This window comes from Tachyglossus aculeatus, chromosome X1 (assembly GCF_015852505.1).
Source record: "Tachyglossus aculeatus isolate mTacAcu1 chromosome X1, mTacAcu1.pri, whole genome shotgun sequence".
Classification (NCBI taxonomy): Eukaryota; Metazoa; Chordata; class Mammalia; order Monotremata; family Tachyglossidae; genus Tachyglossus; species Tachyglossus aculeatus.
This window is the reverse complement of record NC_052101.1, coordinates 83,595,471-83,622,228: the sequence shown is the minus strand read 5'-3', so window position 1 is coordinate 83,622,228 and position 26,758 is coordinate 83,595,471. Positions and strand designations below refer to the sequence as shown.

The 26,758-nt window shown below is 46.0% G+C and overlaps 1 protein-coding gene across 6 annotated transcripts in view; it reads right to left on the bottom strand.

Moving 5' to 3' along the window:
- The window catches only part of IQSEC1 (IQ motif and Sec7 domain ArfGEF 1), a 310,479-nt gene that overhangs the window by 32,546 nt on the left and 251,175 nt on the right, over positions 1-26,758 (bottom strand). For all 6 annotated transcript variants that reach the window (XM_038772890.1, XM_038772895.1, XM_038772894.1 and 3 more), the window contains one exon: positions 9,592-9,753. In XM_038772890.1, coding sequence (XP_038628818.1) covers positions 9,592-9,753 — 162 coding nt within the window. The remainder of the gene's footprint in view (positions 1-9,591; positions 9,754-26,758) is intronic.

The following is a 26,758-nucleotide window of genomic DNA, read 5'->3' as shown; positions in this document are numbered from 1 at the left end:
AATGATTAGCAGTGTTTTCATATAAGCAAATTACTAAAAAGAAGTAGTGGACTTTACACAGATTAGAAAACTGACCCTCTAATATAAAGGAGGCATAAATTGGTTCTCATTTGACAGTTTGTTGATCCTTTGGGGTGAAGAGAACTATTAACATAGGTCAAATAGGTCTACATTTGGTTATGAGATTCAACCATTCTTAGACAAATAGCTACCCTACCCTTCCTTATTGCATCTTCAGATCTTATTAACAGTTGTTGACATAGAAATTAAGAATACACCATTCAGTAGTGAGAAAAACTGAAATGTCCCCTTCTAGACTGTGAGCTCACTGTTGGGTAGGGACTGTCTCTATAGGTTGCCAAACTGTACTTCCCAAGCACTTAGTACAGTGCTCTGCACACAGTAAGCACTCAATAAATACGATTGAATAAATGAATTAATTAATGAAACAATAAATACATTAAGACTGGGAATTGTCTTCTTCCATTAGCAAGTTTCCAGTCAATTTTCAAATGAAAATGATTCTGGTTTCCTGCTCTCCCAATTTAACTTTTATCTCTTAGTAACAGAGCATTAATCACCACAACTTGGAGTTGAGGGTGGCAGATATCTTGGTTGGAAAACTTAATCCACTTAAATAGGCTCTCCATTAGACATGCAGGAATGGCAGGCTGCGATAAGCTAAACCCACACACGTCTCTCAGGGAGGATGACAAATCAAACAACAAAGACCCTATTTTCAACATCTTCACTAGAGACTTGTGCCAGAACTGTATTCCTGAATTTCTAGCTGAATGGAAGAAAGCAGAGTTTTCCACCTGTGATTCTATTTTTCTAAATTTGTCTTTGTTCGTTAGAACCACTGAATAACCCATGTGGAGGCAGGAGGACTAGCTTCAGGAACCTGGGGCTATTTTTTGATTGAAGGACACAACAATGAAAGGATTTCCTATTGAAGTGGGGGAGGCAGGAGCGGCAGCCCCCACACCAGAGCTACACCGAAAAGCATAGGACAGGAGTTGTGCTTGCAGGAGTCAGCAGTCAAGTTTGAGAAAGCAGAAATAGCCCAGGCACCCAATGATTCACCACTATCCACCAGTACAATCTCCTAACTCAGGCTTTAAAAAAAAAGAAAAAGAAGCCCCCACCCCCAAAAAAAACACCCCATCCAATTACAAAAACAACAAAGAAGTGGTTATTTTAATGACCAGACGTGTTGGAAGGAAAAATGTTGACCAGGGACAAGAGAGACAGCCTGGAACTCCCTATTTCCCCAAGAAGGTTTAGGTCAAGCCAGAATTGCTTGCTGAATCAAGGGGGAGAAAAAGCTGGACCTGGGGAAAGAAAGTCAAATGACTTGTTGAGAGGCAAAGTTTCCTCTAGATGTCAGTCTCTTCTTGGCTCCCTACTGCCATAGCACTGACTCTCCACCATCTCCAGTCCCCCAAACCATTTAACCTACCTTTCTTCTCAGCTGTAGAGATGGTAATAACACATTCCACAGCAAGATGGGTGTGCCCTGAAAGTGCTGTGGCTGTTTATTTTGAGCTTATTTTTGTCTGTGTTGTTTGTCTGGTCTTTGTTCTTTATTATGCCAGTCCATGTAGAAAACACCTGTTTTAGCCTGAAAACTCTAAGTGAAAAGGGATCGTATCCTTCCAGTTGACTAGACAACCCCCAAGCACAATGCTTTACCTCTTCAGTAAACAAAGGGATATGTGGACCAGTGGTGAGGCTCCCCACCATCTCCACAAAGATGGAACAAGGTGAAATGGGCTTCATTTGTAGCGGGAGGGATTTATAATAATGGCATTTATTATAATAATGGCATTTATTAAGCGCTTACTATGTGCAATGCACTGTTCTAAGCGCTGGGATTTAGATTAGGAATTAGAAATCTGAACAAATACAGTCTTCTACTCAAGAGTTCTGCTACTAAAACCATGTGTGATTAGCAACATAGCAGGGTGAAGCAGATTGAAAGAAGACAAATTAAAACAAACAGAGAAGCAGAGGTAGAGGGCATGCATGGCAAGTGGCCATTTTGTTGGACTGGTGAACTACACTGGGATATTTGTTGAATTCCTTGGCTATTAAGTACAACTGATTCACCACAAGAATTGGGAGACCGTGGATGATGTAACTAATACAGGTTGTACAGTTTCTTTCTCTGGGGTTTTAGAATAGGTTAGAAAAATGATTCTCTTGAAGTCATCATCACTGAACATCTAATGTCAGCAGCATATTGTACTGGGTGCTTGAGAGCACACAATAGAAGCACAAGGCCTGGGACAAGGTTTCAGAGCAGTGGCTTTTAAAAATTCAAGTTATCATGGCATGATGATGATGATAATCTGGAAGAGGGAATGGGCAGTGAAATCTCTCAGTTTGTAGATGACATTAAGGTCTCCTAAGTGGTGAAATGCTATGCTGATTGGGATAAACTGCAGGAAGACCCCAGAAACTTGAGGGAGCAGAAAAGTGGCAGTTGAGCTTCTAATGAGAGCAAGTGTGTGTGACTCATGTAGCGGGGAAAAAAGAAATCAACCCCAGATGGACTAGGAAAGATCAGTCACAAGTGAGAAAAGAGAACTGGGGGAATCATTGCAGACTGCTCCTTCAACGTGCAGTAGGATCCCAAAACACCGACAAAATGCTGGGCATCATCAGGCAGGGCACAGTTTTGCCACTACTTAAAAACTGAGGTTACTTACCTGTAACCTTGGTTCTCTGAAGGTGTGTGGGCTCATCAAAGCATTAGGTAGGTTCCTGCCAGGATACTAGAGAGCATCAAAACTGCTGTGAAAAGCTTTAGGGGCTGCCCTGCCAGGGAGGGACACCTGACACCCATTCCCCATGCCCACCCTAGGGTACCTGTGCAGGGTAGCCCCTTCCCTTCCAGATTGCCCCGCAGAGTGGGAGTTAATGAATTGCACCAGAAAAATACAAGTCAAGAGGTTACTCAGATACAAATTTACACATATGTACAGGAGTTGGTCTCATCCAAGGGGACGGTGGTGAGACCACACACCTTGGGAGAACTATGGTTACAGAGAAGTAACCTTTGTTTCTCTCAATAGGCGGGTATAGGTCTCATCAGATCATCAATTACATTGACTGTGACGCCCACAGATTTTTCACTGAAGGTGTTACTGGATCAGGTGGTAAAGGCCTGAGTGACCCAAGTGAGCTTCTTTGTCAGGCATTGGGTCCAGGTTGTAGTGTCAGCAAAGATCCACCGGCTGGGCCAGGTTGGTGCCTTGTATACATTATTGATGGGCACATTTCACAGGTGAGTGGCTGCGGTAGCTAACCCCCTCATTAATGGGCGGTCCCTTTGTCGATCAGTTGGGTGCTGGCCTTGCCGTAGCAAAACTGGATGTTGGCCATGAGCCTCTTACACAGAATTTTCCTGGAGACTGGCTGACCCATGGAACAGGAGCCAAACAAAACAAAAACACTTATTTTGTTGCTGATTTGTTTCGTTCTGACCAGGTAGGAACTCGGTACCTTCTGGACATTTAGAGGGTGCACTACTACTTCTATGTCATTGCCATGCAGTCTGTAGAAGTTGACTAGAGGATAGCGTGAGGGTTTTTTACATAAGAGTCAGATTTCATCTTGGGGAAAAAGACAGCGTGTCTTTGTGAAGAATGGCCCAATCCTCTTGGATTTCATAACAGGAGGAGAGGAAACCACAGCCTGTACCTTGCTGACCTATCTAGTGGCAGGCACAGACATTTGGAACAACTTCTCCTGGAGATAAGTTTTAGGAAGTAGGAGTTTAGTAGCTTGAAAGGTTCTTGTGGAAGTAGTGTGGAGGTACCATCATTGGGGGGTAGATCTAACCATTCATGAACCTGAAGCTGTAGGTGTGGGAGCCCACACTTTCATGGAAGGAGGAGTGCCCCTCTAGGTGCCCTTTGCTTTTCACAGGCTGTACTCACAGCATCATCTATCAAAGGGGGGTCCAAACAAGGAAGGTGACAGGGTGCACACCAAGCTGTGACTCAGTGCCACTTGTTACATATTTCCTTTGTGGACTGCTTTCTCTAACTGAGCTCTATGGAGACTACTACACACACGGCTCTCCAACTGGTGCTCTCTATGCTTCTAGGAGCCAGGCTGGTAGGCTGATGTTTCAGAGTTGGGATGCTGGATATGGTCCTGGTCCTGAGTGGGGGTGGCTGGTCCAAGCTGGGTCTTAAAGGTCTATCTGTCAGTCATTCCTGCCTGGGCCCAAAGGGGCTGATCAGGATAAGGCTTCCTCCTTATTAGATCAGTTTTGCATGTGCTTGAGATGAGGGATGAGAAGGCTCGGGGGATCCATCAAGTAGGCCCTTGCTTCTGGGACAGTGAAGGCATTTGTGGTCTTCTTGCCTGGAGCTGGCAGTCACAAGCAGAAAAGTTGGGCCTTTTGGTCTATCAGCAAACTACCCATCCTGGATAATAAGCAGATTGATGGCATATATGGCCTATCAACCACTCCTGAGGTTTGTTCTTTGTCTGCTCAGGGCAATTGCGTTTTTGCATTCCTACGAAGCAGGAGGCTAATAGCTGGGTTCCATTTTTGAGTATTCTCCACTAGACTTTCAGAGTGCATTTGCTCAATAGCCTGAAGCAGGTCCCTCCCCTGCTTATGTAATGCACTGCTATACGATTGTCCATCTGGAGCACAAGGTGATGACCTTGGTGGAGGTCAAGGAAGGCCTTGAAACCATTTCTACCACTTATCTTTCCAGATCATTAATGTAGAGATTGGAGGCCAGGCACCCTGGGATCTTTTCTGTTTACCAGCCCTGACTGGTGATGCATCCAGGTTGCATTTCACATGTTATGGAGAGGGTGGGGGCCAGACATCTAAAGTCTTCTCAGGACATGAGATTCTGGGTAGATGTCCATCACTGTAAGCAACTGGTGACCGTGTTGCTAATTTGAATCTTTTTTGACAAGCAGTAGAGATGCCTGACACCAAGGAGGTTAACTAAGGTTTCAGCATTTTGGATACTCACAAATGGCATGACATCCAGGAGCAGCTGCATTAGCCACAGCAGTCACAGGAAAGTCGGTGCTGGGTTCCCCCAACAGCACAGGACAGCACAGATTGTGTTCTGGATGTCCTTGGCCATTTGCTGGGTGGAAAACTTCCAGATAACATATGTTGAGCGGGGCTCTGATGGAAGTCACTGCTTGCTTTGGGGAGCTGTAGTTTGAAATCCAGCTGTGTATGTTTATATCCTTCCAAACATACTGTTCTGGTCAGCTCTTGATGGGACAGTCTTAAAGGTATAGGAACACACAAATTCTCTTCTTCCCAGGGAATACACCAGGGGTTAAAAGGCAAGACCCTGAACTGGGAGTAGAGGTGTCCCAATTGGAATCGGAGATTTTTGAAGTGGGCCAGGTGCACTGGGATATGACTTCCTTGAGGTCCAAGGTACAGATTTAGTCTTCTTGTTGTAGGAGGCAGGATGATCACGTTGACTCTTTCTTCACTACAAAAGACTTGTCTCCCTGAGGTCCAGATTAGGCTTCATACCTCCTGGCTTGGAGCAGGGACAGGGAAGTTGAGTACAAGCCCTTGCTCCTTTCTTTTCTGGGACTGGGAAGTAAAACACTTTTCTCTAGTAGGGCTCCTGCATCTCTTAGCATCAACTTAATGTATCCTTTGAGGCGGGAAGCTCTCTGGGGGTCCACCCAGGGGCCTTGAGGTGACTTTCATGTGATATGTTTGTAACGATGACAGTGCTCCGATGGACAGTTATTAGGGATAACCGCTTGCAGTCTTGCCCCTAAGGGTATGTTGTGGCATATGGCTCTGCTTGTGCCATGGGTGAATACTAAATTTTCTCCTTCTGTCATTGGTTCCAGCTGACCGCTTGGTTTCTGGCCATACCACTTCGATGTTGAAGCATGTCTTCCAGGAAGTTGGATACTCACAGGAAGGGCTTCACTTATTTGACGAGACATGAACAGTAAGTTGGCCAGCACCTTGTAGGGGCTCTTCAGCCCCAAGAGCTGAAGGATTCCTGTTCCCAGTTCATTGTCAATCTACTGCACTGCTGGGAGTGAAGTCAATTTGCCCTTTATTTTGACCCAGAGTTTGCTTTAGAGTTGGGTGATGCAAATGAGGTAACTGAACACTGGCTGTTAGGCATTTGGTATGGTATATCCAGTGAGCGGATGGGTCTAGTGATTTGGATACATGGTGCTGTACTTGGGGACTCCGGACTTTTGTTTGCTTTCCATAGCATCTTTGACCAAGCTGCACTCTTATATTTCACATACAGCTTCCCCCACAGAACAAAGAGGGTTGGAGTTTAGAAGATTCCAGTAAGCCTCTAAGTCAGCTTGATTCATCTTGGGGTGGAATGAAGCCATCAGTTTGGACTTCTTGGGTGCTAAGGTGGGGTTCTGCAGGATCAGGGAGCATGCACAGTCCGAGGGCACTCTCTTCCAGTAGTTTCTATTTCCTCTTCCAGTTGGACAGAAGACGGGTATGTTCTCTCTTGCCCCTCTAATTCACCACTTCCCAGAAAGGAGGAGGGAGAGATGAATCCTTGGAAGATGGCATCTCTGTCTTACAGTCACTTGTGGCACAGAAAAATCTGGTCTCTTGTGACTCAGTGAGGCTCCGGCCCCGCTTCATAGGGGCATGGTGAGATGGGACTGGTGGGGGAAGGGCAGTAGGACCTTGTTGTGGGACCACCGAAGCAATCAGATTCCTTGAGAGGCCTCCATGGTGGGTGGACCAGGGCTCAAGCCGAAGTGCCTGCCGGCGTGGGAGTTTGTTGTCTTGGATGAGACAGAGGTAGTGGGTGGGCTCAGGGGGACCGGGAAAGGGTCAGCTGGTGCTGTGGTCGGCGCAAAACGGCTTACCTCGTCCGGGGTTTCCGTGGGCAGCTGGGGTGCATCTGACTCCAGCAGAATGGTGAGATCTGTGCAGCTTTTGCACTGTCCCATCTGATCCTTGGCAAACCTTGATCCATAGGATTGGCACTTTCAGGCTGCAGGCTTAGTAGTCGAAGCCATTGCACCTACAAGCAGGAGGAGGAAACGGCCAGAGCAGCAAAAAAAGCTGACCTATAAAACTAGGCAGGCTGCTAGTTGACAGAAAAGGGGGGAAAACCCCAGCAAAGGGCTTCTCTCTTTGGGACCCTCCCCTCAGGGTCCCTATCCCCAAGTACGGTCCTCCAATCCCCTAAGGACTAGAGCTTCTCTGAGATCCTGTCTTAGATGAGGGATTGCTAGCAGACCCATTTCTCCAATACAGAGAAAAACAAAGAAAACTGCCATGGTCTTTCAAAAAAGACACCCCACCCTCCTTCAGCAGGAGAAGCTCCCAGCTTCTTTAAGGAAGGAGGAGGAGAGGAAGGGCCAAGGTGTAGGACGGAGGCATTGGTGTGCTCTCATGGATCACATTCGTTCCTCAACCAACCACTTGGAAAAGAGGTCTAAGATGGTTTCTGCTTCCCTCATGGCAACCAAGCTGGCAGCTCCCATTCTAACCAGGAGAATCAATCCTAGATCCAGTTAGAATCCAGGGAACTCTTTTCTGCCAACTGGATACAGCTTGGGATAGCAGGAGGTGGTGGTGTGGATATACAAAGGGGCAGCCTTGGGAAGGGGGCTCCCCTGAAGGGGGAGACTGGGACCCTTCCCACACCCCAGCATTGGTCAGTGCCAGAGGAGGCGGGGGGAAAAATGGTGGATTGTGGGGGGCGGGGAGGGGGTGCATTGCACTGGGAGGGGTGAGGCTATGGACCTCTTTCCCTCCCTGCTTTTGGGTCTGGAGGGGGAGGGGACCCGGGCTGGGCCCAGAACCCCTACCAAAAGGCCATTAAGTGGGAAAGGAAAGGAGGAGCCCTGACCCTAGCAGATCAGAAGGGAGCAGGTGAAGAGAGGGAGATGGAGAGAGTCTCCTGTCTCCCTGGAACTGTCTGAGGAAACCGTTGGGATCCCAGACTGGAAGCCCCTCTTCCTCAACCTCTCTGCCTGAGCATGAGGGAAAGAGGGTGGGGGAGTGGCCACTTTAGCACCCCATAGGCGGACTATTGGGGTGTGGATATACTGTCCACTAGGGGGGAAAGGGGAGGGGGCTATCATGTCCCTCTACCCTGTCCCGTGTCGAAAGTAATGGACTTACCTTTCAGTAGAAGCTTCTTCTGAAGTTCACCTGAGGAGCTTCAGATTGCAGTGTGATTCCTCTGATGGAGAAAGGAAATCTGGAGAGGGAGGGGCTACCCTGCACAGGTATCCAGGGGGGTGGGCTGGCGGAGGTTGGGGAGAGGGATAGGGCCTGGACCTCCTGAATGAGTCTCAGGTCCCCTCCCTGGCAGGGCAGCAGCCACTGAAGCTTTTCACAGCAGTTTTGCTCCTCTCTGTCATCCTGGAAGGAACCTACCTAATTGATGAGCTGATGAGACCTATACCCACCTTTGAGAGAACCATCGTTCATCCCCACCTTGAATACCATGTCCAATTCTGGTCTCTGCATCTTAGGAGGGACATAATAGAGCTGGAAAATGTACAGAGAAGAGCAACCAAATGATCAGGGGGATGGAGCAGCTTCTGAACAAAGACAGACTGAAAAGATTAGGACTCTTCAGACTGGAAAGGCTGAGAGGGGACATGACTGAAGGCTACAAAAGTCATGAAAGGTGTGGACAGGAAGAACATGTTCACCAAATCCCACAACATTAGGACTAAGGGACACCCACGGAAGCATGAATGTGGTGGATTCAAAACAAACGAGAAAACAAAGGCGTTTGGAATTTGCTACCACAGATGGTCGGGCAAGCAGAACACACCAATAGGTTCGAAAAGGGATTGGATAACAGGCAAAGGATCCAGAATGGGTTATTCAAGGCAAAAGTTAAGGGTATTAGAAGGGTTCAAATAGATTCAGAAACAACAGGAACTTGATGAGTTATCAGAGACAAAGGCTAGGGATGTTTGCTGGCACACCCCTAATCATGCAGCTGGATGTCAAGGAGGGGAACTGCCAGCTTGATCCTCCAGGCATCATTTGGTGCCACAGAATACTAGAGGGGTTGGACCACTGGTCTGGTCCAGGATGTTGTTTTGTACTCTCAAGCAGAAGGGGTATGTGGAATGCTTAAGGCCAGTTCAGCCCACAGTCTACAGGTTGATAACCACGAAAGTTTTCACTACTGGGTTTAGAAAGAGTAATGGTGATTTCTCTACTCTGTATTGACAAAGCCTTATGGAGAACAGAATGTGATTTTTACTTAACAAAATAAAATTATTCCAGGGCTTGAGCAAGGGGCCCCAGATTATTAGGACTCCTCCACCTCAATGATGTCACAAATCACAGAACAAAGGCTGCTAAGGAATCCATAAATTCTCAGAAGCATTCTACAGGATCAATTCCATGGGGAAACTGGCACTGAGGCAAAATAACGAGCTACTTATTTTCAGGCATGTGTGTGCCATTCTCCGTCCTTTCACACAGAATACCCTGCCTCCCTTTGGAAAAACATGATCAATAACCACACTGAACAGTTTTCAGAGCCTTTGATACCGAAATGCCCACTCCACATTCACTACCCTGCCACGCATGGTACTCACTCTAGTACGTCCCGGTTGAACTGCTTCTGCCGGTTCCCCAGGAACTCTCCAATCATTTGCCTGCTGAGCCCTTTTCTCTGCAGGAGAAAATGAGCAACACCCACAGGTGTGTCTGGGACAAACCCTCGCTCAATGAGGTACTGGATTCCCTTTTCAGGTTTCCTAGATAGAGGAGAAAACAAACAAAAAAAACCCATTATTTCCCCAATCTCACACCAAAGATACCCTACATTCATTCAATCATATTTATTGAGCGCTTACTGTGTGCAGAGCACTGTACTAAGCGCTTGGGAAGTACAAGTTGGCAACATATAGAGACAGTCCCTACCCAACAGTGGGCTCAGGCTCCCTCAGCCCAGGCCCTGCAGCAATGTTTGCTTTCCTGATTTAATGGGTTTCACCCTTAGAATCCATGACTCTCCATCTGCAGGTGGATTATTCAGCCTTCTGTTTCCCTTTCCCCTCTTAGCACTTAACAGTAATAATGGTGGTATTTAAGTGCTATGTGCCAAGCACTGTACTATAAGTTATTCAGGTAGGACTCAGTCCCTGTCCCACAGGGGTTTCACAGCCTAAGAAGGAGAACAGGTATTGAACCCCCATTTTGCAGATGAGGGAACTGAGGCACAGAGAAATGGAGTGATTCATCTAAGGTCACACAGCAGGTACATGGCAGAGCCAGGATTAGAACCCAAGTCCTCTGACTCCCAGGGCTGGGCTCTTTCCACTAGGCCATGCTACTTCCCTCCAGAAGGAGAAAGATGAAAAAACCTGTCTGAATGAGTCCATTTGCCTTCTTTTAAGAGAAAGTTGTTATTGTGGGAGGGGGCATGATAGGAAAGGCTCTGTCTGACTTACAGTTTAGAAAATGAGGATTTTAATCAAGCATATTTTTTGAGCACTTACTATGGGCAGAGCACTGTACTAAGTGCTTGGGAGAGTACTGTAGATGGCACCACCATCCTTCCTGTCTCCCAAGCCCATAACTTTGGCGTTGTCCTTGACTCCTCGCTCTCACTCAACTCACATATTCAATTGATCACTGAATCCTATCAGTTCCACCTTCACAACATCACTAAAATCTGCCCAGTCCTCTACATCCAAACTGCTACCAAGTTAGTACAATCACTCATCCTTTCCCACCTGGATTACTGCATCAGCCTCCTTGCTGATCTCCCAGCCTCCTGCCTCTTCCCACTCCAGTGCTTACTTCATTCTGCTGACCGGATCATTTTTCTACAAAAATGTTCAGGACATGTCTTCCCACTCCTCAAAAAACTCCAGTGGTTGCCCATCCACCTCCACATCAAACAAAAACTCCTCACCATGGGCTTTAAAGCACTCAATCACCTTGCCCCCGCCTACCTCACCTTGCTACTCTATTACAATCCAGGCTGCACACTTGGCTCCTCTAATGCTAACCTTCTCACTGTGCTTCCATCTCATCTATCTGGACAATGACCCCTCACCTACCTCCTGCTTCTAAGCCTGGAATGTCCTCCCTACTCAAATCCGACAATTACTTTCCCCACCTTCAAACCCTTATTGAAGGCACATCTCCTCCAAGAGGCCTTCTCTAAGCCCCTTTTTCCTCTTCTCCCACTCCCTTCTGCGTCACCCTGATTTGCTCCCTTTGTTCTGCCCGGCTCCCAGCCCCCAACATTTATGTACATATCTGTAATTTATTTATATTAATGTCTGTCTCCTCCCCTCTAGACTGTAAACTCACTGTGGGCAGGAAATTTGTCTGTTTATTGTTGTACTCAAGGTGCTTAGCATAGTGCTCTGCTCACAGTAAGAGCTCAGTGAATAAGATTGAATGAATAACAGAGTTGGAAGACATATTCTCTGCCCACAACAAGATTATAGTCTAGAGAAGCAGACAGTATTTGTGCAGAGCATTGTACTAAGCACTTGGGAGACTACATTATAACAGAGTAAGTAGATACATTTCTTGTCATTACATTAGAGAAGCAGCGTGGCTCAATGGAAAGAGCACGGGCTTGGGAGTCAGAGGTCATGGGTTCAAATCCCAGCTCTGCCAATTGTCAGCTGTGTGACTTTGGGTAAGTCACTTAACTTCTCTGTGTCTCCGTTACCTCATCTGTAAAATGGGGATGAAGACTGTGAGCCCCATGTGGGACAATCTATTCACTTTGTACCCTCCCCAGTGCTTAGAACAGTGCTTTGCACATAGTAAGCGCTTAGCAAATGCCATCATTATTATTACTGCCCAGCTCTCTGCTGTCACCACTCTTGTCCCCATTAGCACGGATGCACAAGAGCTGGCTCTACTGAGCTCACCCAGGAATTAGGGTCCTGCATTAAGGACTGTACTATAGTTTTCTTATGGAATTCTGGTGAAGTCTAGTATTGCAATGCTAGATAAAAGCAGAAAAGGGGAGGGGAGGGGGCAGTGGGGGAGAAGAGGTGGAGGGACAGGTTTTGACTAGTTCCAGAACTCTTATGGGGAAATAATAATAATAATGATGGTATTTGTTAAGCTCTTACTATGTGCCAAGCACTGTTCTAAGCACTGGGGTAAATACAAGGTAATCAGGTTGTCCCACATGGGGCTCACAGTTTTAATCCCCATTGTACAGATGAGGTAACAGGCACAGAGAAGTTAAGTGACTTGCCTGAAGTCACACAGGTGACAAGTGGTGGAGCTGGGATTAGAACCAACGACCTCTGACTCCCAAGCCCGTGCTCTTTCCACTAAGCCATGCAAGAGTGGGAGGGTGTTTGAGAAGGGGAATCTTCTCTACTGCGGTCTGCTGCACCACCTTCAGAGCAACACAGGAGATGCGTAGAACCAGCTGGGAGAGTGACACAGCCAAACCAAATAAAGGAGCTTTTGTGAAATATTCAGAGACAGACGACAATAATAATAATAATAACAATAATAATAATGGTATTTGTTAAGCACTTACTATGTGCCAAACACTGTACTAAGGGCTGGGGTGGATATAGGGCCCACATAGGGTTCACATTCTAAGTAGGAGGGAGCATATTTTGCAGATGAGGGAACTGAGGCACAGAGAAGGGAACTGACTTGCCCCACGTCACACAGCCAGCAAGTGGCAGAGCCGTGATTTGAACCCAGTTCCTCTAACTCCCAGGCTCATGTTCTTTCCACTGGCCATGATGCTTCTCTGATAATGATAATAATACCCTATGTGCCACACACTGTCCTAATCACAGGGGTAGATAAAAGATAATCAGGTAGGACACAATTCCTGTCCCACATGGGGCTCACAAGACTAAGCAGGAGTGACAACAGGTATTGAATCCCCATTTTACAGATTAGGAAGCTGAGGCAAAGAGAATTAAGGTCACAAAGCAGGCAAGTGGAGGAGCCACATTGACTCCCTGGGATTTTCCTAGAATCCTGATGGGCTAGTCCTGCCCTGGTGAGGGAGAATGAAGAGGTCACCTGCCAAATCTTCTAAAGTTGCTGGCATCACAACTGCATCACAATTCTGCCACCAACTTGGTGATGGGCATCAGACTGATTTCTGAGGCTATTTGGGGAAGGACGTGATGAGATGTGACTAGAAGCCATGATCCACCCAATCAAGTTCAGGAAGTTTTAGCAAACTACAACTGCTTTGCATCCCATTTTCTACACTCCTCCTGGCTCCTCTCTAGACAAAGCAGAATGGTTTTCATCAGGTCACACCCCTAGAAATTTTGTCTCAAGTTTATAGGATGGGAAAAGTGAAGCTTTCCAGGCAGTTGATAGGTGGAAGAGCACCAGTTCCTGTCTGTTAGTTTTGAAGCCATAAGCATCTTGCTTTTGCTCTCTTCTACTGGCATTTTAATTTTCTAGGGATATAAGCCTTTCGTATACACAGCGCTTGGGTCTGGTATTATAGTGCTGGTAACATCCCCATGTCCAACCATTGTCTCTTCCCCTGCCTACAGGCCAAGGTACGCCCTGAAACAGCCCATGATTCCCAGCTGGAGCCCATAGATACTCAATTTCGAAAAGCAAGAGCAAGTGAAATCAATTTCAGACAGCCAAGTGGCCTGGCTATTTTTAATACTACAAGAAGTAGAACCCTGCTGTTGGTCCTGTGGAAAGAGCACTGGTCTGGGAATCGGGAGACCTGGGTTCTAGATTTGGTTCTCCCTGTAGTTGGCTAATGTGGGCTAAGATGATCATCTTAGCATTTATTGAGTGCTTACAGTGTACAGAGCACTGCACTAAGCACTTGGGACACTACACTACAATAGACACATTCCCTGCCAACAAGGGTCTTACACATACTCTGGAGAGAGTACGGAAAAGGCCTGGGATTTGGAGTATCTGGGGTCTCTCTAATCCAGCTCTGCAAACTTGTCTGCTATGAGATTTTGGTGAGTCGCTTCACTTCTCTGTGCCTCAGTTTTCTCACTGGTCAGATGGGAATTAAATCCTATTCCCTCTTACCTAGACTGTGAACCCCAGGTGGGACAGGGACTGTGTGTCCAATCTGATTGTCTTCTATAAACTCCTTGTGGGCAGGGATTGTGTCTACCAACTCTATTACAGTGTACCTTTTCAAGCCCTCAGTACAATGCTCTGCACACAGTGAGCACTCAGTAAATATCACTGATCAATCTACCCCAGGACTTGGCACAAAGTAAGCACTTAACAAGTACAGTAAGTACAATAGTAATACTCTGCAGTGTGATGCTCTTCTGTCCATCTATTTATTTGTCATACTCTGGTCCCCTGGGGGAATATGATTAGCAGACAGGGACGAAAGCGTGAGAGTGGTGCTTTGCAAGTCACTAGCACCAATATTAATTCTGCCAGACAGGCTTCCCATTCTGAAGTCTCAGGCCCAGTGGTCAGTCTTGACAAGTGACTCCATTAGACTAAGTGGATCGCCTAATTCCAAACCTTCCCTCAAGCGCTTTGTCACAGCTAGCAAACCATCCACGATTCAGTTCCCAAATCCTGCTCCATGACTATGCTTAATGCCTGCCAGAGTGCCACGAGTTGGTGAAACCTAGGTTCTTGCCTAAATTCACAAGTAATGCCTCAAAGTCTGTCCCCACCCCTACTACCTACATCAGATATTATTGGAAGTTCTCCCTCCCACACCGCCTTAGCCGAGAAGGCCCCGTGAGGGAGCTAGACAGCTCCTAAAAGTTAGTTACTACCTAAAACTGCCAAATGCAAAAAAATGCAAACTGGAAACATTAAAAGCAGATTTTGAGACAATGATTTGAGACATGGGATTGAGTCATATGTGGCTCAGAGCCCAGAGTTTCTATTGCTGTCGTCCCGTCCCAGGACCAGGCCTCCACCCAGGGCTGCAGAACACCACATGCTGAAAGCCCTGGCAAAGCTCAGGGCCCTTAGGACCCTGGGGAAGCTGTGGATGGTTTGCAATCAATCATATTTATTGAGCACTTACTGTGTGCAATGCACAGCACTAAGCCTTGTGAGAGTACAATATAAAAGTGTTGGAAAACACAGTCCCTGCCCACAAGGAGCTTACAGTCTACAGGGGGAAAACTCGGAGGTAGCAGTAAGGGGGTCTGAGGACCACCACCTCCAAGACCTACTCATCTACTTGTCTTGACACTGTAGCCTTGGTTTGCTCACTGTGGGGCTTGTTGTTGCTTTGAATCGATCTATCCCCACGTATAATGGGAGCCCTGTGGGAGACTAGGGCCGAGGTTCATCTGTTCTATTGTATCCACCCCAGGACTTACCACCGTGCTTAGCACACAGGAAGCCTCTAATCGATACCATAAATAAGATCCTTGTGAACAACCAAAATCTCCAAGTGCATCAATACAACAGAACAGCAGAGAAAGTACATTCCAGTCGGTAACAACCAGAAAGACTGAACTCTTTCAAGACTGAACGCCTTATCTTCCCTCCCAAACCCTGCCCTCTCCCTGACTTTCCCATCACTGTTGACAGCACTACCATCCTTCCCGTCTCACAAGCCCACAACCTTGGTGTCATCCTCGACTCTGCTGTTTCGTTCACCCCTCACATCCAATCTGTCACCAAAAACTGCCACTCTCACCTCCGCAACATTGCCAAGATCCACCCTTTCCTCTCCAACCAAACCACTACCCTACTGGTTCAATCTCTCATCCTATCACGACTGGATTACTGCATCAGCCTCCTCTCTGATCTCCCATCCTCCTGTCTCTCCCCACTTCAATCTATACTTCACGCTGCTGCCAGGATCATCTCTGTGCAGAAACGCTCTGGGCATGTTACTCCCCTCCTCAAAAATCTCCAGTGGCTACCAATCAACCTACGCATCAGGCAAAAACTCCCCCTCACTCTCGGCTTCAAGGCTCTCCATCACCTCGCCCCCTCCTACCTCACCTCTCTTCTTTCCTTCTACAGCCCAGCCCGCACCCTCCACCGCTAACCTCCTCACTGTGCCTCATTCTTGCCTGTCCTGCCGTCGACCCCCAGCCCATGTCCTCCCCCTGGCCTGGAATGCCCTCCCTCCGCACATCCGCCAAGCTAGCTCTCTTCCTCCCTTCAAAGCCCTACTGAGAGCTCAGCTCCTCCAGGAAGCCTTCCCAGAATGAGCCCCCTTTTTTCTCTCCTCCTCCCCATCTCCCCCGCCCTACCTCCTTCCCCTCCCCACAGCACCTGTATATATGTTTATACAGATTTATTACTCTATTTTACTTGTACATATTTACTATTCTATTCATTTTATTTTGTTAATATGTTTTGTTTTGTTGTCTGTCTCCCCCTTCTAGACTGTGAGCCCACTGTTGGGTAGGGACCGTCTCTAAATGTTGCCAACTTGTACTTCCCAAGCGCTTAGTACAGTGCTCTGCACACAGTAAGCACTCAAATGTGATTGAATGAATGAATGAATGAAAGCCTGTGGAAATGGAATTGCATGCTGCCAAGCTGCTGCCAGAACAAGTGTGTCCTGCCAAGCATTTTAGTCGCATCATGTGGCTACTTTAACCACAGAACCTGATTACAGAATGGCCCTCCGGAGTTGCTTGTTGGCAAATATGAACACCTTTGGAATGTTTAGGCTCTTTAAATTATTCATAAATTGGAGGTAAAAGCACAGGGACAGAATTTTAGAATTTCATTGGTTTGGCAAGCCCAGAGCATTTGCCTCTGCTTTCTAAAGAGATAATTTTCCTGCTGGACTTGAATCACACTTCAGGACAGTTCCCTCTTTCTGGCCATCTATTTTCCTAAAAACAGAGTAAATAAATCAGCAAAGGGAAAATGTGCTTCAGTAGTGAATTGGATTTTTTCATAGGAGCTCTTAACAGACCATTCTGCCCTGAAGGCGAACAGGATAGACAAGGAGAGAGCTGTTCCCAGGCAGCCAATCCATGGCTTCCCTCTAGGATCAAATCAATAGCACTTCTTGAGGTTCTACTCCATGCAGACTCTGTTTTGAACTCTTGGGAGAAATAACTGCTAAGGTAAAACATAACCCCTGCCTTCAATAAGTTTACGATTTAATGGAGGAGACAGACACAAAATTATTTACAGTTTGGAGGGCAAAAAGTTACAATTAATAAGAGGATGGAAAGGTGGATAAGTAAAGTCGTCAATAGAATAGTGCATATGTCAATGTGTACATAAGCACAGAAGTGCTCAGAGAAGCAGCATGTCCTAGTGGAAAGAGCACGGGCCTGGGACTCAGAGGAACTGGGTTCTAATCCCAGCTCTGCCAATTGCTTGCTATGTGACCTTGGGTAAATCACTTAGCTTCTTTGTGCCCCAGTTCTCCTGTCCTCCCTCAGACCTTGAACCCCATATGAGACAGGAACTGTGTCCCAACCTAATTAATTTGTACCTACTCTGGAGCTTAGAACAGTGTTTGACAAATAGTAAGTGCTTAAATTCAATTAAGGTGGCAATTGAGAAGGTAGGCCCTGGGGAGAAGACAAATTAGCTGAAGGAGGAGGGATTTCAGGAGAGCTTTGAAGGTAGGGGAGAGCAGTAGTCTAGAAGATTTAAAGGGGTAGGAAGTTCCAGACAGGGTGAAGGGGGGAAGGCATGAGCTAGGGAGCTAGAGGTGGGAAAGGGACATTGAGAAGGTTCCCTCGGGAAGAGCAAAGAGGGTGGCATAGTAAGGTTTGAGCTTTCATCGGGTTTGGAATACCACTCTGGTCTTCCAGCCCTCAATCTCTCCTCGCATCAGTCCATATTCCATGCTCCTGTCCAGATAATCACGTGTCTCTCCATTTCACAAAAATCTCCTATGGCTACTCATTTTCTTCCCTGTCAAGTAGAAAGTTCTTACTGATGGCTTCAAGGCTCCTCACTTCATATACTGGCTCTCTTCAGTCAATCAATATTTCCCCAGGACCATGCTTCCCTAATCATTCTATCTTTGTCAAGCAACAGTATTCATTGAGTGTCTACTGTGGGCAGAGCACTGTAGTTTGGAGCACTGGGGGAGTAAACCTGCTACTTCCCAACTCATACTTTTCACTCCTCCCAAGCATATTTAACTGTACCTCACACTTGACTCTCCCACTGCTGATCCTCTTGTTCATGCTGTTTCTCTCTGTGGGAAACTCCCACCCACTTCCAATCTTCCAGAACACAGCTCTTCCCATCTTTGAAGCCCTCCCCAAATCCCAGCTCCTATAAGAAGCCTTCCCTGATTAATACCCAACACCCCAAGATATAACCAACATCCATCCTCAATGCTTATATCTAATCAATTGTACAATATTTTTCAGCAATTTCATTCTGATCTGCTTGTAATAAATACTGATATAGTCCACCTTCCTTCTACTCCTATTGTAAATCATTTATACTTCTCTGTGTCTCCCAATTAAATGGTAAACCTTCTGAAGGCAGTGACTATATCTTTTGCTTCTGGCCTACTCTCTCAAGTGCTTAGTACCTTGCCCTGCATAGAGGTAATGCTCAATAAATACAATTGACTGATAGTGGGTGAAGAGAGCAGATAAGTAGAAACTTGAAGCCAATGGTCAGGAATTTTTACTTCAGGTGGAAAGAAATACGTAACCATTGGAGGTTTTTGAGGAGGGGGGAGATCGAGTTGAACAAGGTTCTAGGAAGATGAGATGATCTGAACTGTGAGTGCATTATAGTCTGATGAAGGGAGAGGTTAGAAGAGCTTAAGATAGTATTCTAACCCGAGAGATCACAGGAGCTTGAGTCAGAGTGGTAGCCGTTTGGGTGGATCCTGGAAATATTGTGGAGAAAGAACTGGCAGAATGTGTGAGAGAAAAAATACAATGAAAATTTAAAGGTGACACTGAGGTGGCCAGTTTCTGAGGAAGAATGAAGGTAGCATTGTTAACTGTGATGAGAAAGTTAGGAGGAGTGGGTTTGGGAGGGAAAATGAGAAGTTCAATTTTAGACTTGTTGAGTTTGAGGTGCTGGTGGAATATTCATGTAGAGATGTCCAGGAGGGAAGGAAAAATGCAAGGCTGCATTTCTTCTTCAGGAGAGAGGTTGGGACCAGAGGAATAATTTTGGGAGTCATGTGCATAAAGGGTAGCTCCAATGAGTCTATAGCATTTCTTGCTGTAGGAGATCACAGCTCCATAGACACCATTCCCAGGAATCTTTCTTTGGGACTCCAGTTGGGAGAAACTGAGACCAGAGGGCTAAATATCCATTGTTGGGTAGGGACCGTCCCTATATGGTGCCGAGTTGTACTTCCCAAGTGCTTAGTACAGTGTTCTGAATAGAGTAAGTCCTCAATAAATAAGACTGAATGAATGAATGAATGAATATTTTCCATATGAAAGCCCATGGTGGGGCAGTAATGGAGCCCGGGCTTTGGAGTCAGAGGTCATGGGTTCAAAACCCGGCTCTGCTAATTGTCAGCTGGGTGACTTTGGGCAAGTCACTTAACTTCTCTGTGCCTCAGTTACCTCATCTGTAAAATGGGGATGAAGACTGTGAGCCCCCCCCGTGGGACAATCTGATCACCTTGTAACCTCCCCAGTGCTTAGAACAGTGCTCTGCACATAGTAAGTGCTTAATAAATGCCATTATTATTATTATTAATGGAAGTGGGGGAACCTTTGCCTAACCCACATGCCACTAGACTGTAAGCTCCTTGTGGGCAGGGACTGTTTCTATCAACTCTGCCACTTATCTGCTGTGTGACTTTGGGCAAATCACAACTTCTCTGTGCCTCAGTTACCTTATCTGTAAAATGGGATTAAGACCATGAGCCCCTTGTGGGGCATGGACTGTGTCTAACTTGCTTTGCTTGTATCCACCCCAGCACTTAGTACAGTACACAGTAAGTGCTTAAGCTGTTGTGTTGTACTCTCCCAAGTACTTAGTACAGCGCTCTACACACAGTAAGCACTCAAATAGCATTGATTGATTTATGCCTTAAAATACTGTCAGGGTCAGCAAGGAGTTTGAAAGAAACTCTGTCCATGAAAATGTCTTCATCATTTATTCAAAGACAGATTTGGAAAATGAGAAAAAGACCTAAGGATGAAGGGACAATGAGGGTTTAGATTTCTTCCAGAAGGGGTAAATGGGAGAGGGAGGCAAGCTTGGGTGTGGGGGGAAATGGGGGAAAAGAATCAACCTTGGGCAATCTCTAGCAGAATGGCTAGTATAGCTGAGCCACCACAGTGGACTCTAACAGCCAATGACTCCATCCGTGCTCCTTGCATTCTACAGACCTTCATATAATGACCAAACTTAATTTAGGCCAGTCCACAACCTATTGTCACACAGATGCTGCTTCCTACTCCTCCTCTCATTTCTTTGTTGAGCTTATTTCTTCGAATTTGAAGAAATGGAAGATATGCGATATAGCATGCTCCTCTCAGGTGAGTTAGCTGCCTTAACTCACCAGAAAAAGCTTTGTCAACACCACCATTGCAGCGAGTCTGTATCCCTCAAGAGACAGGCCTGGTGTTCTGGCTCCAATCATAGCATGTGATGTTAACACTGCTATGGAAATTATTCTGTTTGTAACTGCTGGAGAAACTGAGCTTTGAAAAGGTGCCATAAGAGTCAGCGTGCTCCTCTGAAAGGACTTACTCTAATGATTCCATGCCCCTCCTGAAAATCAACTCCAGGTTTAAAAGAAAACTCCTCAGCCACTGCAGCTCCCTTGGCTGAGCCCTAAGAAAATCTCCTATTTCAATTGAGAAGCAGCGTGGCTCAGTGGAAAGAGCACGGGTTTGGGAGTCAGAGGTCATTGGTTCAAATCCTGCCTCTGCCACTTGTCAGCTGTGTGACTTTGGGCAAGTCATTTCACTTCTCTGGGCCTCAGTTACCTCATCTGTAAAATGGGGATTAAGATTGTGAGCCCCCCGTGGGACAACCTGATCACCTTGTAACCTCCCCAGTGCTTAGAACAGTGCTTTGCACACAGTAAGTGCTTAATAAATGCCATCATTATTATCATTATAATTACTCGACTTCACCCTTTTAAAAATGACTTGAAGCCTGTGTAACTTGGTGCTCACTCAGTAACTATTTATACTCTCAGATCCCTGAATACCTGAACCTGATTTTGTCGATAGTATTTCTGGCAAGAGACTATATGTTAGTTCCCATAAGGATCAGTCTCTAACCCTGGCTTTTGCCTTTCAAATTGTGTCAAAGCAGTGTGGCCTTGTGGATTGAGCTTGGGCCTGGGAGTCAGAAGGACCTGGGTTCTAATCCCAGGCTCTGCTACTTGTCTGCTGAGTGACCTTGGGCAGGTCACTTTACTGTGCCTCGGTTACCTCATCTGTAAAATGGGGATTAAGACTGTGAGCCCTAAGTGGGACAAGGACTTTGTCTAGCCTGAATATCTTACATCTACCCCAGCGCTTAGAAAAGTGCCTGGGCACAGAATAAGCGCTTCATGGCTTAGTGGAAAGAGCCCGGGCTTGGGAGTCAGAGGTTGTGGGTTCTAATCCTGGCTCCGCCACTTGTCAGCTGTGTGACTTTGGGCAAGTCACAACTTCTCTGGGCCTCAGTTACCTCATCTATAAAGTGGGGATTAAGACTGTGAGCCCCACGTGGGACAACCTGATCATCTTTTTTTTTCATGGCATTTATTAAGCACTTACTATGTGCAAAGCACTGTTCTAAGCGATGGAGAGGTTACAAGGTGATCAGGTTGTCCCATGGGGGGCTCACAGTCTTAATCCCCATTTTACAGATGAGGAAACTGAGGCACAGAGAAGTGAAGTGACTTTCCCAAAGTCACACAGCTGACAATTGGTGGAGCCAGGGATTTGAACCCATGACCTCTGACTCCAAAGCCCGTGATCTTTCCACTGAGTCACGCTGCTTCTCAGCATGTACCTTGCTTCTATCCCAGTACTTAGAACAGTGCTTGGCACATAGTGCTTAACAAAATACCATCATTATTGTAATTATTATTAAATACCATTAAAAATTATTAGAAAGGAATTTCTTAAAATAAGCTGAGGCACAGAGAAGTTAAGTGACTTGCCCAAGGTCACACAGCAGACAAGTGTCAGATCTGGAATTAGAACCCACGTCCTGACTCCCAAGCCCGTGTTCTTGTCACTAGGCCATGAGAGGTTGGCCATGAGAGGCTGATAGTCTTGTGCACTACTTGGTTGGGGGTTGGACTAGGAAAACCAGGCAGAGTCCATCAGCCCTAGAGACCAGAACCACAAGAGGTGTACTTGGAAATCTTCACTGATTTAAACAAAAAACAAACACAAAAAAACCTACTAACCACAGAACTAGTAACAAAATGCATGCACAAACTCGGGTAACTTTTTTAAAAATCTACAAATTTATCAGTGCATATCTGCTAGATTGTAAGTTCTTTGAGGGAAGGATTGTGTTCATACTATACATTGCATCACCTCCATAACATTCAAGATCACAAACCCAGAAAGCTATCTGAGGGGTGAAAAAAAAAGTGACAAAGTGGAAACTTCAAACTTTTCTCCCTCCACAGAGCTGGCCGAGAAGAATCAGCTTGGGATCTATCCTCCCCAAATCCAAAGTTTCATGGAGTCAGAAGGAAGAAGAGATTATCTTGAAAAATGACTTTAGAAAGGAGCAATTTTCTGAATTCACTTAAATAGGACTCCCACTGATACCAGCAGGACAGCCTCATGTAACAAAGATGGAAAACAAAACTCTTGCTGATTAAAGAAGCCGCCCCAGGTCAAAAGTACCTGTATTAATTACCTTTAATAAAACTGGGAGACTCACAGTGCTACATGCCCCAGATAAGCTGAGGACTCAAAGTCACTGTCTCACCAGCTGCTAGAGGACAGTGCCCTAAAATGGGGAATCCTGTGGATGAAAACAACTATTAGAGTTGGAGTTCAAGGCCAACTAAATTACAACAATAACTCTGGGTATTCTTTAAGCATATACTACATGCAAAACAATGTTCTAAGTGCTGGGGGTAGATACAGGATAATCAGATCAGATATAGTCCCTATCCCATATGGGGCTCACAGTCTAAGTAGGGGGGAGAAGTATTGAATCCCCATTTAACAAATGAGGAAACTGAGGCCCAGAGAAGTTAAGAAATTTGCCCAAGGTCTCACAGCAGGCAAGTGGTGGAGCCAGGGATTAGAATCCAGGTCCCCTGACTCCAAGGTCAAAGTTATCTCTATTAGGCCACACCACAATTGCTGCCCAGCTATATTCCTATATTCCCATCCTCACTTCAGCCACCAAAATTAAAAGAAAAAAAAAAGATGAGATCGGTCCCCATAGTTCTCAACTCTTCCTTCTACCCACCACAAATGAGCCTTGATGCAAGGCACTAATGAGATCGTACTTGTCTTTAACTTAGAGAAATGGCACTGAAAATTCGGGCCAGAAGCGCATCTGTGATGGAGAGCTGGGAGATCTAACTCTTCAATACCATTGATCAGAGGATAATAACAACAGCAACAAGGTATTTGTTAAGAACTTACTATGTGCATCCTACTAAGTGCTGGGGTAGATACATGATCATTAGATTAGGCACAATCCCTGTCCCACATGGGGCTCAATATCTAAGAAGGAGGGAGAACAGGCATTTAATCCCCTTTTACAGATGAGGGAACAGGCACAAAAGTTAGATGACTTGCCCATGGTCACACAGCAGGTAAGTGGCAGAGGCAGGATTAGAACCCAGGTCCTTTGACTCTCAAGCCTGTGCTTTTCCCACTAGGCCATATTTGCTTCTTCAGCCAGTACGTTTCATATGATAATGCAACAAGGCCTTCTCCAGTTTCCAGATCCCTTCACTGAATTCCTGGCAAAAACCTTCTCACTGGCTGGAAAATGAACATCCGTTTCCTTGCACCAGCTCCAGACTCCCCAAAGAGGCTATTCGACACGGCTCTTTCAGCAAAGAAGTACGTGGAGAAGAATAATGGGTCAAGCTGTAGCTTGACAGTTTGTGACACGAAGAGCCGGATGGCTCTTGTGACGCACTAACAAAAGTCAAAACGCCTTTGAAAGGTCATGGTGAACACTTCAAAGACTGAATGCTAGAGGAAGACAGCTGACGTTAATTAAGGGCATGCTGGGGCAAACTTCCTAGAAACAGGTCTCCCTCCCAGACCATGTCTCCAACCCCTATAACATTCACATCCATCAGCAAGGAGAATAACTCACTTCTAGCCCTTGTTAGTCCTGCTTCTCTATGCAAGAACTCAATCAATGATATTTATTGTGTGTGCAGAGCACTGTACTAAGCATTTGAGAGAGTACAGAGTTAGTAGACACATTCCCTGCCCACTAGGAGGTTGCAGCCTTGAATTAACCACTAATGAGCAAGAATGATGACCAGAGTTAACATGATCTATATTATTGGGATTTTTAAAACCTCACTTGTTAATAACTTATCCTTGGTCTCTCCCACTGCATCTCAGCCTTGCAATCTTTGCTCCTCTCAAGCCAAATTACTCTGCCTCGATCTTGTCTCTCCCACCCTTCCTTCTGCCTGGAGCTCCATCCCCCTTCACATCCTTCTAGACTATAAACTCCCTCAGACTGTAAGCTAGTTGTGGGCAGGGAATGTGTCTATTATTGTACTGTATTCTCCCAAGTGCTTAGTACAGTGTTCTGCACACAGTAAGCACTCAAATATGATTGAATGAATGAACGAATCTGGCAGGCTACTGCTCTCCCCATCTCCAAAGCCCTTCTAAAAATCCCATCTCCTCCTGGAGACCTTCCCTGCTTAATCTCTCATACTTTGAATCCCCAACTGCCATTTTAGCAACCCCATGCCAGCTAAGCACTTAATTACTTAATTACTTACCCACCTCTGCAGCATTCACTTACACATCTCTATACTCTTCTAATCATGTGTAATTTATTTTAGTTTCTGTCTCAGACTGTCAGCTCCTTGAGGGCAGGGCTTATGTCTACTAATTTTATTGAACTCTCCCAAGTGTTTAGTACAGTGCTCTGCACACAATAGGTGCTCAGTAATTACTATTGATTCCCTTAGAAAATTGGTAACCTTGGGAAGGAGGTCCTAAAAGGAAGCAGTATACTTCTCTGAGTTTGGCGCTTCTCTTTTTCCTCCGCTTTCAATCTTCCCCACCACCTTAAATAGATTAACTGCCCTAGGTCCTGGCAATCCTTGTTTTGGGGTCTCAGCAACTCAGAACCTGAGGCTTCCTTGGAAGTGCATTGGGAACAGACTGGGAAATGTGCACTTGAAAGGCCTTAGACTAGTGGGAAAAGGAATTGATGTCATTAAAATATTCTGGTCTGGATAATCTCTTCTTCACTCCTGCCCCCAACCCCCAGATATCTCTCCAGTAGTTTTCCTAGCTACATTAGTTCTGATTTCTTTGGAGAGCCCTGACTGTACATCCCAATAGAAGTAAGTCCAGGAACTGTGCTCCACCTTCATTCCCTTCTTCCCTCTCCCCTGTCAACACCTGGTGGGGGGGGGGGACAAAAACTGGAAAATATATTTAGGGTACATTCCTCTGGGGACAGGAGGGAGGAGGACAAGAGGACTGGAAATTTGTTAAGAGCCCAATTTCTTCTTCCTTTTAAATGTAAAACAATTTCATTGACTGCAAACGCCTCTAGGGCAGTGTTCAGGTGAGGGTCCATGGAGAGAAAAGTATGGTAAATCCAGGAAAAGAGTGGAACTTCCCAGAAATCTGATGATTGAGGTGTCTGGGCTGAATGACACCCTCAAGGGCCTTCCCACCAAGCCAACCAGGTCACCTTGTCTACAGTACCACATGGCAAACATACGCTACATGCTCACGAGATCTGTGAACAAGATAATAGCCACGTGTCTGCTTTCTTCAGCACTGCTAAAATGAATCAGGTGCTGACAATAGGGCTACATAATAATTATTCATTTGGTGAGCTATGAAGTTATGATTTAAAGTTTCAGTGGGTCTCTCAGCAGTAACCATAGATTACTGGGGCCTTGTGATTTTCTTCTCCCATTAGGCTCTTGTCTACTTATCCACACTCCTCTCCCTCTACAACCCAGCTGACACACTGCTCCTTTCAGGCCAAACTACTCACGGTGCCTCATTCTCTTCTCTCCCACCATCGACCTCTTGCTTGCACCCTTCCTTCTGCCTGAAACTCTCTTAAGCTTCACATCCAGCAAACCACTGCTCTCCCCTTCTTCAAAGACCCTCCTAAAATTGCAGCCCCTCCAAAAGGCCTTCTCTGACTCATTTCCTTACCCCCTACAGCCACTTTGGCACTTCCACATCAGCTATGCACTAGGGTACCCCCAATACCACTTTAGGTCTCTATCTTTACACTCCATTGCTTCCTCCTACTAATTTATTTTAGTGTCCATCTAGACTATAAGGTCTTTGAGGGCAGGGATCATGTCTACTACTCTAAGCACTGTACGCTTAGTACAGTGCTTGGCCCAGAGTAAGCACTCAAATTCTATTAATCAATTGTCTGATTGATGGAGAGAGGCCCTCTTGCACTCTTACTCAGCTTTCCCATCCACTGGCTGAGAGCTTCATTTTAGAGTCTTCAGGCAGGAGGCCTGGGCACCCATTTTGATGAATACCACCCCACAAATGCTGTAGGGGGAGGAGGAAGGGAATAAGTCAGGGTAAAATGGCAAGCCAGGCTTTTCTGAGTGTCCTGGCTTTGAGCCATGTGCTTTCTGAGGAACGGAGCATCAAAACTAGTGTTACTTTTTTCTTCCTGGCACAGGCCTTGCTGCACGTACAGAGTTACAGCACACAGAACTTACAGGGCTCC